We start from the raw sequence: 15,075 nt of genomic DNA, 5'->3' as shown, positions 1-15,075 counted from the left end.
ACCATCGCGAAGCCCTCGTTTGATTTATTTCCTTCCAGTTACAGAATTCACTATAATGATGTATGAAGCAATTGTAGATTTTGAACAAACGAACAATTTTGTAGAACATTGTTTTGTTCCAAAGTGAATGCTGTTGACACTAGAGCGTAAACAATTTCTAAAAATGCCACCATCGGCGTCCCTCACTCGCGATGGTGAGGGGATTTTTGTTTACGCTCTAATGTCAACAGCATTCAGTTTAGAACAAAACAATGTTCTACAAAGTTGTTCATTAGTAAAATATCTACAAGTGCTCCATACATGATTATAGTAAATTCCTTAACTGGAAGAAAATAAATTTAAAAAGCTTTTTGGAGGCCCATCGGCAAATACCTTCCCTGCCCACTGGTGGCTGCCGTTTAAGCAATCGACCTTTACCGGTCCATGTTTTTTAACGAACTTGTTCCGGGTTGGCACGGGTTCTTGGCAGTAGATCACCACTGTCGTCGTCGTTGTTGACCCGGATTGCATCCGACGGAAGTGAGAGGCGCCAGCCAGAGCCAGAGAAGGTGGCAATCATTACGAGGGCTCTATATCATTCTTGCACCGATGGAAAAATGCCCACGAACTGGAACAGGACCAGTTCGATAGTGAGCTACTGGATGGCGTTCGGAACCAAGTCGACGACGATCTGCTCTAAGTGGACAACCTCTTGCTGGTGGCGGAGTGCAATCAGAACCTAAAGAACTAGCTGAGCAGCAACTGGGTTTAGACGGAACTGGGTGGTACTGCGGCTACGAGACGATGACTTAGATTATTCCAGTTCTCAAACTAACGGTTTTCAAGAAAGATTGATTGATGGAACTCCCGGATTAAATCAATATTCAAAAATAAACTTCATTCTGAAAAAAGCAACCTAGTAATTCTGAGTTTCATTTTTGTTCAAAGAAAATGTCGTTTGCGAGAAAAAAACTGAGAGAATCAGCCCGTGCATTAAGTCAATTTGGGGGAAACGTTAGAAATCCAGGCCGACGATGACGGCGGTGAAGTTTTTGTAATAATCCAATGACGGGTCGCATAATGGATCCATCTACCATTTTAACCAAAATATTCGAGATCAGGCTTTAACAAACAGGATTATGAAAACTTAATTGCAAATAACACGGCCTCAAAAAAGTGGATAAGCAACACTTAAGTGCTTATAACTTTTGATAGAATTGTCAGATTCTCAATGTTTTGGGCTCGTTGGAAAGGTCTTTCGATTACCCATCTAACGATGGGTCGCATGCTAGATCCGGACAACGTTTTCATCAAAATATATGAGATCCGGCCTCAAAAAAGTGTATAAGCAACACTTAAGTGCTTATAACTTTTGATAGGGTTGTCAGATCTTCAATGTTTTGGGCTCGTTAGAAAGGTCTTTTGATTACCTATCTAACGATGGGTCGCATACTAGATCCGGACAACGTTTTCATCAAAATATATGAGATCCGGCCTAAAAAAAGTGGATAAGCAACACTTAAGTGCTAATAACTTTTGATAGGGTTGTCAGATCCTCAATGTTTTGAGCTCGTTGGAAAGGTCTTTTGATTACCCATCTAACGATGGGTCGCATGCTAGATCCGGACAACGTTTTCATCAAAATATATGAGATCCGGCCTAAAAAAAGTGGATAAGCAACACTTAAGTGCTTATAACTTTTGATAGGGTTGTCAGATCCTCAATTGTTTGAGCTCGTTGGAAAGATCTTTTGATTACTCATCTAACGATGGGTCGCATGCTAGATCCGGACAACGTTTTCATCAAAATATATGAGATCCGGCCTCAAAAAAGTGGGTAAATAACACTTAAGTGCTTATAACTTTTGATAGGGTTGTCAGATCTACATTGTTTTGGTCTCGTTGGAAAGGTATTTTCAATACCTTTCTAAAAATGTATAGCAAGACGGGGTTTCTTACAAAAACCACCCTTTTTACAATCTTCTGAAATGTAGTCAAAATCGTTTTTTTAACATAACTTTTGATGTACTTAACTAAACTTGCTGATTTTAAATAGAGACTTATGGGATCCCAAGACGGATCGAATGAGACCATAACGGTCAAAATCCGTAAAGTCAATCCGGAGATAATCGAGTGACAATTTTTTGTCCACCCACCTACACACATCCACACAGACATTTGCTCAGAACATGATTCTGAGTCGATATGTATACGTGAAGGTGGGTCTAGGTGGTCAAATTAAGAAGTTCATTTTTTGAGTGATTTTATAGCCTTTCCTCAGTAAGGTGAGGAAGGCAAAAACAAAGCAATCCACTTTAACGACCCCCGGGTCTTTTGTGGTCTCTGTTGCAAGTTTCTGCTCATTTCTAGGTGTCCGAAGGTTATGTGTGGTGAGTCACTCAAAACCTCTTCTACGCAAATGGACCGACGTTTTACTTCCCCATTCGATAGAAGGCCATGTACAAAATAAACTACTTAAATTTTGATCATTGAGAACACATCCGGCCGATGACCTCATCTAAAGCTCTTGAGTTTTTTAGGACCTATTACAAAAAAAAGATCCAGAGTTGTACTTTTATCACATGAAACATTTAACTTAACTATGTGCCAAATGAGTAATTTATAAAAAAAAATATTTCAATTCGGTAACCCTGCCATGAAATACGTAGGGGAGAGTGGGGAGCCGGTATCTCGTCAGCATGTGGGTTAAAAAAATTAGCGTTGTTCTAGAACAGCGTTTCTCAACCTTTTCTTGGCTAGGTACCCCTTTTCGTTTTGCTTAAGTTGCTGGTACCCTTTAGTTTTTAAACGTGAAATTTTTTCGCTTATAGGACTTTCTTTTAAATTCCAATTATCGGATTTTTTTTGTATGAGAAACTTAAGTTTGGAGAAAAAAAAATCTGTTTAAAAGTTCTGTGACTGTAACTCAGGGTGGCAACCTCGGGAAAAAACCGGGAAAACCGGGAAAAACCCGGGAATTTATTCCACCGGGAGAAAACCGGGAAAAACTCGGGAATTCGACTGACAAACCGGGAAAATATTTTAAGTTTAGTTAAAATTCGACAAATTCCTCTTAAATGACTTCAACGTAAACTTTTCTCTATTAGAATATTATTCTAGTTATTTCAAATTAAGAATTCGGGAAAATAATGTTTGAATTTGGTTGGGGGAGAAGCAACTTCGATTACTACTACACCACCGGACCCGGTTTAAAAAACAAATGTTTGATAAGCTGCAATTTTTCCGATCAAGTTCGCGGTTCAATAGAAAAATTACTTAGCGCTATGAATTTTGAAGTCTTATTTCAATGAGTATTGAATTCCATAAGCACAATACACAATTGATTTATTTTGATTTTATATGTATTTCAATATCAACTTGAGAGTTCACAGCAGCCAAGGAAGTTGTTGTCTTTTTATTCCAAAATTGTCAAACTTACGGATTTATCCCTTCAACAATATGATTGTAAAAAGAGTCAAAATCTGCTTTATTTTTTTTGTAGACAGTAACTTTTGGGAATAAATAACCGATAATTTCGAAGATACTAAAATTTGCATACCGAAAATCGTGGTGCAAAAAACTTAGCTTGATGTGCGCCGTTAAAAATAACAACCCGGGCAGACGATAATAACAAAATTCATCCCATTTCAATAACAAATACTGTTAAAATAACTAAAAGCGTTATGGAATCTTCTTGAAAAATCTATTTTTGCATAAGGGTTTAAAAACAGTTTATGTTATCATAACAAAATTTGTTATTGGTCTGATATTGGTTGAAAGCCAAAACAACTTTGGAATAACATTTTTTGTTATGGAAGAATACCTCCAACTGTTATTGGGATGATCGGATTAGTTGTTAAAATAACAAAAAGAAATAACAAAGATTTGTTCGAATAATAACTTTAAATGTTATTAGTCTGTTATTAGAATAACAATCCAATAACAAAGAAATCATAACGACGAATAACAAATCTTGTTATAAATAACAGAAAATGTTATTGGCTTAGTATTTTCAAATATCAAAAGATGTTATTCTCAAGTTATTTCCGTCTGCTCGGGAATACAGTTCATACTCGATTATCCGAAGGCCACGGAAAAAAATAAAAAATAAATATTGAAATAAAAAGCCACAGTTTCAACATTTACGTGGAAAAAGTGTTTTAGAATGCATTTTACACTAGTTCAGTTGTTTTGCAATCATAAGTTTTCAAATAATGTAAAATTTGACGAAAACAAAAATTTTAGCGAAAAAAAATAATAAGCATCGAAAATTTTCAAAAAATTAAATGATTTTTAAATCAACCCAAACATGCTAAAAATGATTCTGAACGCAGGTGAATGGATCTAAAATTGATTTCAGTTGATTCCACTTAAATTTTCATTATAATTTTGAAGTTTTTTGAAAAAAAAATTCGCCCCCTGATTTTTCGGGCCAATTTTGAAGGGGGGAGACAAAAACTTTAAATAAAATTTGTACCAGCCTAAACTATTTTAAAATGATTTAGAATTATGAAATCCAAGATGGCGGCCAAAATGGCTGAAATGAAATATTGAAAAAATGCATTTTTAAATTTAATAGGCAATCAACCACTCAACAGTGACTAAAATTAAGTCGCTGAACCCGAATTTGATGTTAAAAGTAAGAAAATAAAAAAAATACGAATTGTTTTTTATTGTTCAAACCTTCGGATAATTAATTTCAGTAGTATTTTATAAGATGATTTTTGGCTTTCTAAGTCAAACAAATTATTAAGGACAAATTGCTATGAAACTTTGTACTTGTGTTTTTAAATCAGATTTGAGTACTTTTGTATAATTTAAAAATGTCGGAAATATTTGGTATTTAAGATATTTTTATTTAGTTATTTCAGAATGTTTCAACAGTTAAATGCCTATCAAATTGTGTTCAAATTCAAAACATTTGAAAAAATATCTTTCTTTTAAAATTTATTTTAAATTGTAATTGAAATTTTTAAATAAAATTTTCAGATAATTTAAAATTACAATATTTTCAGAGTTCAACTGCATAATAGTCATTTCAATACAAACAGTCACTTTCTATTTTTATTCAAACACAAAAATTTAGTTTTTGTTGGGTTTTATTTAATACTCATCAGAAAATTTCGTTAATAAAAAGATTAACTGAATTTTGACTGTTTCGGTTGTGTTGTTCAGAAAATCGCAGCACGGTCAATTGATTTTTTACCATTCTGTGTTACTCAAAAATTTAAAAAACATCCAAACATGTTTATGTTTTCTATTTTTCAATAAATTTGGCACGGCTCATACAAAGGATGTATCGAGAATTGTGTTTATGTTTGCGCGATCTGGGAGTCGCGATGAGGGGTTGAAGTACAGGCCAACTCAGAGGTTTTTTTTTTGACAGTTACATTTTTTCTTGAAATCATCTCATCAATACCTAAATCCTTGCCGAAGATACTAAATCGAAACGCAAAAAATGTTTTAAGTTTCCGTTTGTTTAAATACATGGCATGGTTCTTCTTGAATTTACAAAAGCTTTTTCAAAGAAAACTTAAGAGTATTTGCATAAATGTTGTTCTTTTTGCAAATATTGTGTACCCATACTCATACCCAACATTGTAAATGCTAATTCCTGCTTTCCAGTAATAATTTATGTAATTCTTATATTAAATACAAAACTACGTTTTATTGATTTTAAGTTTAAAAAAATTGTGGAGCATGGAGATGAAAAATCACAAGCATTATGGAAATTAAGGATTTGGACTAACAACTGTTAAAAACGGCTTCTTACTTTTTGTACTCAAATTGAAAGCTTTCTTGAGAAATAAAAATATTGTCAGTCGTCAGTCTATAAAAAACATTGTAATTTGATTTAAAACTATATGGAAAAATTCCTTCTGGCGTCGGGAGAAAACCGGGAAAAAACCGGGAAATTGAAAATCCAAATCTGGTGGCCACCCTGAACTCGGGGGACATTGATAAAATTTAAACTAAATCTGGAATTTTCTTGGAACATTTTTTTTTTGCTTCCTGGGTGTTTTTGAAACTTGAAAAATATTTTTCAAAAGATAAAGTTTGTGTTTAGAATTGTTTTAAAACAAGTACTGGGTAGGCCAAACAATGCCCATGTAGGGGAGAGGTGGGCAAGCTAAGGAAATGCTCGTTAAAACCCATTAAAAACGTTAAAAAATCTGTCGGATTTTTTGATAGTCATCTTATCCCAGGTCTTGACTAAGACTTTGATAGAACAAGTTTCTAAAAAATCCAGTTTTTCACGATAAAAAATAGATTATAAAATTATTTACGTTTTACTCACCTAGTGGTGCAATCCATATAATAGCATGTTATTTTGCTTACAATTCAGATTTGATCGTATTTTTTTTTTGGGAGGGTGGTCCAGCCGCACATCGTTGATGTTGAAACCTCTCTCCTCGTCCTGTCACGTCCGTCAGTAGTCTTGTCGTACATTACAACTAGAATCAGATCTGCCAATGAATTAGTACACTTCGACCAAATAAACACTGACGCTGTATGGATCTGACTCTAGAATAAATGTACAGTTGTGTGTTATTCATAAGTCCAACTTATTCAATTATTCATTTAAGTCCAAATATTCATTTGCTAACTACTATGGATTGAAAGTCTAAACATTAATCCTCTAAACTTAATGTTCAAAACTAAACATTCCTTTAACTGTTGTAGTACTACTTCTATAAAAACAAACAATAAGAAATTATGAACTGATATACAAATAGGATAGAAACCGCGATTTGAAAAAGAAATGACTATTTACGTCAAATGATCCGTAGTTCCTCGATTCGCAACAATGGTCGATACAACCATAATCCGAAAACCGTTAGTTCAACAGATTAACGAATTTTGTCCGATATCATTACATTATCGATTGATCGAGACTCTATGGACAATTTGACATAAAAGAATGCCTAGTATTCTACATCAATCAAAGTTTATTGACAGCATTACTCTTACTTAACAATTGCAACTAACTTTAACACCAAATAGATTTGGAAAGGATACAGATTTATTTTAAATGCTAATGCTAAGCAACAAATCAATTGTACTATCCTGAAGTCCCACATTGTGATAGTGAAAAAGTCACAGAAGCAGCGGTGTCTTGTGCAATTGTGATATTTTCACTATCGGAGAACTACCTAGTTCACGAAGACAGCTTATCGGTCAACGCTTAAGCCCTGGGGCTGCGACAAAGCGAGTTATCGTAGCATGAAGTGGTATCCATAGTGCTTATAAAAAATAATGTATACCCAAATTTTAACTAATTCACTTCATGCCCCTTGACTGTACAAGGCCCAGGGCTTACAATTCAGATTTGATTGTATTTGATACGTTTCTTTCATTTTTAGCTGAAATAATAATATTTTACTAATATTTGATCGTTTTTCGGTAAAAATAATACTTTTTTGTAGATAAATGGAATCTTTTATAATATCGGTATATGTAAGGCTACCAACTCTTGCTGAACAAAAATCCGTACACTTTGCCGATATGACACCATGGTATAACAAAAACTGTCAATGAATTATTTTGATAAATTTAATTTCATAAATTTGAGAATTAAAAATATAAAACTGTGTCGTTTTTACAGCTAACAAATTTCACAAAATGCTATAAGAGTGCTTATGACTTGCATGTTTAAAAGTATTCATAAAATAAACCGTGATTTGAATCAATCCTTATGTTTTTAATTTTTGTTTGTTAAACGTTTAAAAGTTTACGAAATGTCAAGTTTGCTTTTACGAATAATATCGTTCTTAGTGTTTTCACGAACACTTTCCCAGAGTTTTTTTTTAATTGAAAAGGTCCTATAACATGTGAAACACAACAGTTTATAGGACCTTTAAAAAAACTCCAGACTCTGTTAATTGAAATGTTCAAATGTTTTCACAAGTTTTAGAAAGCCTATGGAAAGGGATAAATAAATTTGGTAAGGAATTTCTAAAAGAACAATTCCAGAGTTTTTTTAAAAGGTCCTATCAACATATGAAAGACAATAGTTCAAAAACTCTAGAATTATTGATAATCAAGTTTGAATTGAGGAAACCCCGAAAAACTCTCCCTTTTTAAATCGAACTCACAGAAAAATTAAAATTTCTAGTTAACAAAAGCTTCGACCAAATCAAAAAAGCAATTCAAAAGTTGTTAAAATTCCGTACAAATCCGTATAAAGCGTAAAATTCCCTACAAGAATTCCGGCCTGTTAAAAATCCGCGAAGAGGTTCGAAAATCCGTATGGTAAGGAAAAAATCCGTACAGTTGGTAGCCTTACTAATAACTCATCAGGACCAACTCGGATCTTCTTACACCCTACAACAACATTGTAGGAATTTAAATTTCCTACAAGAATCTCACACTTGGACAATTTTGGGTGAGACCCGCGCCACCTGGCAGAAAAATACTGAAACGATGTTTTTCTGCATACATTTTTGCGTTTTTTTTTTTCATGCAAATATCAACGATAAAAAGCGACCCCTTAACCTTAACCGATTTTTCTCAAAATTGGCACAGTTACCGTAAACTGGGGTGACTTTGATACCCCGGGGTGATTTTGATAGGTTTTTCAAATTAATATCTAAACATTTTTTTAAAATTTTGAGTATGTAGGCATTTAGGGATAGCTTATTATTGAACATATATGCAAAAATCTGACTGTTACATTGGATGTATCAAAATTAGTGGCCAAATCAAATTTCTATCAATGTCACCCCGGGCTATCAAAGTCACCCCAATTTACGGTACTTATTATTGCCTAAAGGATCTAGCCAGGTGGTATCTCTTACGATATTCCGAAATTTTCAATTTTTCTTGTCACCCTAGTGTCAACTAATGGTGAAAATACCCTAATTGTATGGTCATCAAAAACAAAACAAAAATGTTTATTGAAATGAAAAGTTTCAGTTAAGGCGAACAACAAATTTAATCAGTCAAAATGTGCGTCTTCAGATGATTCTGGAGCGTAATTTTCTGCACAAAGCCCCGCCCACAAACGTGGCACGCATTCTTTGGCTGAACCGAGTGCGTGTGCTTCCGGTGAAACTGCAGCGCACTCTTCCGGTTGAAACTCTTGCTGCACAAATCACAGCCGAACGGTCGCTCCTCGGTGTGGGTTATGGCGTGGTTCGCCAGTTCGTCCTTCGTGACGAAACTTTTCGGGCACTTTTGGCAGTGGAAATCTTTCTGCTTGGTGTGACGTTGTTTGTGGACGGCCAAATTCCCCTTGAACCGGAAGTGCTCTCCACACAGATCGCAAACGTAGGATTTCTGCTCGGAATGGGTCAGCATGTGTCTCGCCAGGCTACTTTTCTGAGTCGTTGCGTGATTGCAGACCGAACACTTGAACGGACGTTCCTCGGAGTGAATTAGCATGTGACTTCGCAGGGACGCTGCTTGCCGGTAGGATTTTTCGCAAATTTCGCACCTGAACTTGTTAGGATTGTGCGTGGCCATGTGTCCCGTGTAGGCCATTTTCGTCTTGAACCGTTCGCCACAGCGATTGCACAGGAAGTTGGCCACGTCGGAGTGCAACGCCTGGTGGGTTCGATAGGATTTGACGGAACTAAGCACTTTTTGGCAGAAGGGACATTCGAGGGATTTGGGTTTGTTAGGTAGAATCTCCTTGTCCGGACATTCTGGAATAGCCTCCGTTATACTTTCAATATTCTCGTCAGTATTCTTACTAGAAGGTTCAACTTCCTTCGGCGATGCAATTTCACTGAGTTCAGATTCGCTACCAGAGCCTACTTCCTCCTCTAGATTTGCTATTGTATTTCCACCAACAAAATTCGTTTCCTGTGAAGATCTCAACACAGAATCCGCCTGCAAACATTTCCTTCGGAAGCGGAAACAGTGTTTCAAATCCAACGCACATTTTCCGCAAATCATTTGTGGTAAACTGTCCTCTTTTCGGATCTGAAAAAAGCACAACATCTTCAGTTTATAAATCTGTGGTAATAAGGCCGCCTATCTCGATTTTGGTTTGGTTATTTACCTCAAGCGATGGAATAAACTCGGTTAGCAAATTGGCAAAATTTCGTTTTTCACTACATATGAAGGATTCCTTGAAAAGGGAGCGATATTTGGAACTGGTTCGGGACAAGCAAGTTCGACAAAACGGTGCGGAACTCATAGTTTTGTTGAGAATACAATTAAAAACTAAATAGAGAAATGTACTCGTCGTATAAATACTGCTGTTTGTTTCACAAACATGCGCATTGAAGAAACACAACTTTTCTTTAATAAAATTGTTTTGTCAACTGGGCTGCTACAGTCAAATCGCTTTTTACGCAAATTTTACGGACAAATATTTGACTCACTGTATATCGATGGTGAATACACCGGTACAGACACCCGTTGAACAGATAGATATTCTATTCGTAACTTCCGTCGTAAAAAATACCGCGTAAAAAAAATCCGCGTAAAAGGAGGTCGCGTAAAAAAAAGGTTTGACTGTACACTCAACTCCCGGTGGTTGGTCACTTTTTCTTTTGACACTTTTTTAGTTTGTACCCCGTTGGTTGGTCAAAGACAAACTAAAAAGTGACGAACTGTCACTTTTTACACGGCGCTTTCGCACACTATCAAAACAATCTTTTGGTAGGGGGCTATGCATAAACCACGTGGACACTTTTTTTGGGAATCTGATTTTGACAGACGAATCATTCTACTCGATTTGCCTATGTATGTGTGTAATTTTGTTACAAACTAACACACTGTCGCGCGTGGATATCTCTATGGATGGTCCTTAGTGTGTGTGAACTCCGTGTAAAGAGGATGTCAAACAGACGTGCATCGGCACTCAATAGAGCTATCTAAGCCCGTTCTCACACACACTAGCACACCATTTGTTTTGCTGGCTGGTACAAAATTTAACCTCACTTTTTTTCGTGTACGTACACGGAATACATGCGCACATAGATAAGTCTATAGCACTTCACCACATTTTGAGATGATTGCCTTCGTAAACCGGCAGAGTGAATCTTTGCTCACTGTGCATCAAAACAAGCTTTAGTTCGATGCTTTTAATAATCGTTGTTCACTATGCAATTTGGATTAGCAAAAATTGAATAGTGATTTGAATATCACAAAAATTTCAAGTGCTAAATGTGCTATTACCTATAAACCAAATTTTAAATTTTTGCTTTTTGGGTGTTTTTAGAACCGCCTTGAGTCAGGGGTATTCAAAAACACCCAAAAAGCAAAAAATGATAATTTGGTTTAAAGGACCTTTTCAAAAAAACTCCAGAAGTGAAGATAAAGGTTTTTTTTTCTTAACTTATTTTTATTAGGTCCTTTTAGGTGCTGTGACCAGGTTGGGACCGAGGATCAGTAAAACAATATATAATAACAAAAAAAAAAAAACTCCTTAAATTCCATACTTGGAGATCATGTAACTGACGAGGGTTACTTGGTCCAAGCGGGTCTTGCAGGTCTTGAACCTGCCGATGTACTCGGAGAAAATCCTCCACAGCTCAGCCGAACTGTAGAGTACCTCCCCGGCTTCCTTCTCCGTGGCTCCACCGTCTCGGGGGCCACCTTGGCTGCTTCCTGCGGGACGAGGGTGATCCTTGGATTTTCCGTCCGGAACTGCGCCCGGCAGCGGAGGGAACTCCGCCGGCGTAAACGCCGGAACAGCTGGACTCTGCTTCTCCGCCTTCCTTGCCAGCGGTTTCGGTTTCCACGCCTGCTGGCGACGCCGGATGAAGTCCGCACGCTTAGGACAGCTGCGGTCCGTGGCTTCGTGGGCTCCAGAGCAGTTGGCACACCGCTTCGGCTCGGCTTCTTGGACTTTGCACTCGTCCGTCTTGTGGGGACCCCCACAGTTGTTGCACCTGCCTTTCAGGTGACAGTTCCTGGTTCCATGACCCAGCTGCAAGCAGTTCCTGCACTGGGTCACGTTCGGCCGCTTGTTCCGGTAGGCCTCCCACCGGATGATAGTGCTTGCCACAACTTTCATTGCAGAGAGCTTCTTCAGATTGGTGTATCCCTTGGGGAAGACCACAATGTACGGAGTTTCGTCTACGGCGGACTTTTCCTTCCGCTTGATGATATGCACCTCCAGCGCGTCCAGCTTGAGATCCCTCTTCAGAAGGTACTTGACCTCGTCCGGTTTCAGTTCATCAGGAAAACCACGAAGAACCACCCGATGATTTCGTTCGCTCCGCCGATCGTGGGTGTAGAATTCCACTTTCTTCTTCTTGAGTAGCTCTTGTAACTTGTCAAAATCTTTGACAGAGAAGCAGGTCACCTTGGTTCCAAATCGGGTTAGTTTGTAAATCGGTTTGAAACCTAATTTACAACTTTCCACTATCACCACGAGCTTGTAAAAATCCGAGGGGGACGTCACTTCGCGATAACACACTAAAACGCACAAAAACGAGCTCGAAAAGCATCAACGCTACTCATCGTGCCGAGTTTTCACATAACGCCACCCTAAAGCAAGTTATCGCAAGTTAACGCGCGTTAAAGCGAGTTAAAGCGGTCAACGTCTGCTCGACTTTTGAACCAAACGAATCGATCTTGCAACCTTGCTGGCTTAAGTCGAGTAGTTTTTAATCGGTTTGGCAACTCGGTATTTGTTTTGGTTTTTTCCTGCAGTTTCGGGAAAAATAAACAAAGCAATCAGGGTGTTTTATTTTTGCCCACTCGGTGGTGAAATCGCTGCTGGTTTGTGCCGCTCGGATCAGGTGAAATCGTCCCGTGTTGTGGCGCCGACGGTGAACGTGATAATCTACAATCCGTAGTACACCGTTTACACCGATGGCGGGTCCGGCGAATCCGACGGAGCAGATGCGGGGCCGAAAAATATGCTGACAAAGTTTGTGGTGGCCGAGTGGAGGTGGACGAAACGGACGGGAAGACGGAAGATTTCTGACTGCAACTCAAGGAGGAGAAGGGTAAGATTTTTTGAGGGGTCGAGTTAAGATTTTAATTGTTGATTTTGTTGGCAGATTTGTGTGATAAAATGCGCACCACATCCTGATGGACATTGATATTTTGGTGCAACTTTACTGAGGAGATGGAGCAGGCTTGGAATAAGCTTCATCACCCGCCCTTTACGATAACGAGCACCAAGCAGCTATCGCGGAAATTCTCGAAAACCTCGGTGAATCAATCAGCGAAGTTAACAATTTCGAAGCTGAATCCCAACGCCTACGGGCTACGCCAGCATGCGCGGAATGTTACCGTCCCCCAGCGAATCGCCGAAACGTTCGCCAAGAAACTGAGGAATTTCCTCAAGAGCTCGGGAACGCTCGCCAAGGCCAAGGCGATGCGATGCGGCTAAAGATCAATGACAACGATGAGCCCAGCATAATCTAGGAACGGCGCGGATGCGGAACGGACCCCGCAAGCGTTGAAATTACAGGAGGAGGTGGACGTAGATATAGAATGCCTGCCGGAAGACGATCGGCGCAAGCTGGAGGCGCATTCTTGAAGGGTACGCGCAACCTAACCTAGCTGCCTTAATAAGCAGCGATTGTCGGGCCGGGAGTTCAAGGGTCGTCTGTAGCGCCGATGCAAGAGGTGACGGAATCACAACAACAGCTGTTCCACGGTGACAATAACAAGAAGAAGATGCTTAACGATTACCAGAACGAGTTCGCAGAATGGGAGACAGGTGGAGGCGGAGTGCGCGTCGCGATTTGGAGAATGCAAGATTACAATGAGAAGATTATCAAAGGGGCTACGGCAAGTTCAGGAAATCATTTCTGAAAGTATAATCTGGAATAAATCGAGCAGTATAAAATTAAATCAAATAAATTATTTAAATATATCTTTATTGTGTATTTCATCGCTATAAGAACAATTTAAAAGCTGATTATGATTCCACGACTTTCTCTCCGCACATCGAACTTTTTCGGAACTTGTGTTCTCGAGGTAGTTTTGCTGGTGTTCCGATTGGTTCCGGTTGAGCAGCTTCCGTTTCGTCATTTTCTTATCGCATTTTTTCAATCACGATTTCAGTCTCGGTAACAGTGTCCCGTCAGACATCCCCGGTAAAGCACTTGGCAGGATTCCGTGGGGCACTTCGGTGGTTGGCCCTCCGGATGTTCATCGCCGTACAGCACAGCAGACTCTTCATACCCAACCCCGGTCACAGCGTGCGGCCCGTTTTCATTAACATTTCATCCGGAAGCTGCTTATTCGCTGAAGCCGGGTAAGCTTGCGTTGGATGCGGTTGTTTTGGGTGGGTTTCATTCGACCCACCTAGGAGGTTTGATCGTCTTCCGGAAGACCGTCCTGGTCCTGTAACTTGTAGACCCGCAGCACGGAATTGTCCTGCTTGGAGGCAGATTTCGCACTATGATTGACGCGTAACTTGGCCAACAGGTGCTTATCGATGGATCCCTTCCGCGTATGGTCCATTATCACGTTGCACGTGGAACACATGAATCCCCGCAGTCCGGATCGTCGTGAAGCGTCCCTTCCGGATATTGCCTGAACCGTGTCTCACACGACACGTACGGCGAAACCTTTCTCGGTGGACGCCTTCGATTCTTCCTTTCCCCACAAATTTGTCAAGTGCATCTGCGCCTGCCAGTGCTTATCGATTGAACCTTTCCGGGTGTGATCCATCACGACGTTGCACCGGGAGCAAAGCAACTCCCCCCGAAACCGCATCGACGCGGATGCGTGTCCCCTTCGATCATTGGCGCTCTCGTTCCTGGCAGGTCGTGTTAACGGCGGCTTGAACGATAATGTTCAGGTACTTTACTTTTATGGGAGGAGGAAGATGGTAGAGAAGAAGGATCTTCCTCCTCCTCATGGTCGTCGCGGTTCTCCGGCGACGGGATCCGGTCAAGATTTTCGGTCGCTGATGATCGGTTCCAGCAAAACAAACTGCTCGACTGATTTGACAACGAGAACTGTCATATGCGTTTGACAGTTCTCGCTGTCATAAAAATCGAGCAGTCTGATGCGTGAACGAAACAAAACGCATGCCAAAAAGCGAGTTATCGCGGTTAACGCGAGTTAAAGCAAAATAAAGCGGGAAAGCAAATTAAGCGCTGCAAAGGTCTGGAAAGGGAGCTTTATCGCTCGGTCAACGCAGGAGTGTCATCCCCCTCGTAAAAATCCGTGG

At 39.2% G+C, this 15,075-nt stretch overlaps 1 protein-coding gene across 1 annotated transcript in view; it reads right to left on the bottom strand.

The window, feature by feature from the left end:
• The window catches only part of LOC120421480 (zinc finger protein 808-like), a 35,089-nt gene extending 24,901 nt beyond the window's left edge, over positions 1 to 10,188 (bottom strand). Inside the window, exons 1-2 of the mRNA XM_039584697.2 lie at positions 9,985 to 10,188; positions 8,914 to 9,905 (exon numbers count right to left, since the gene is read on the bottom strand). Coding sequence (XP_039440631.2) covers positions 8,914 to 9,905; positions 9,985 to 10,122 — 1,130 coding nt within the window. The 5' untranslated portion in view covers positions 10,123 to 10,188. The remainder of the gene's footprint in view (positions 1 to 8,913; positions 9,906 to 9,984) is intronic.
• Between the last annotated feature and the right edge of the window lie 4,887 nt (positions 10,189 to 15,075).

Source organism: Culex pipiens, chromosome 2 (genome assembly GCF_016801865.2).
Source record: "Culex pipiens pallens isolate TS chromosome 2, TS_CPP_V2, whole genome shotgun sequence".
Taxonomy (NCBI): domain Eukaryota; kingdom Metazoa; phylum Arthropoda; class Insecta; order Diptera; family Culicidae; genus Culex; species Culex pipiens.
This window is presented reverse-complemented; position numbering and strand designations above follow the sequence as displayed.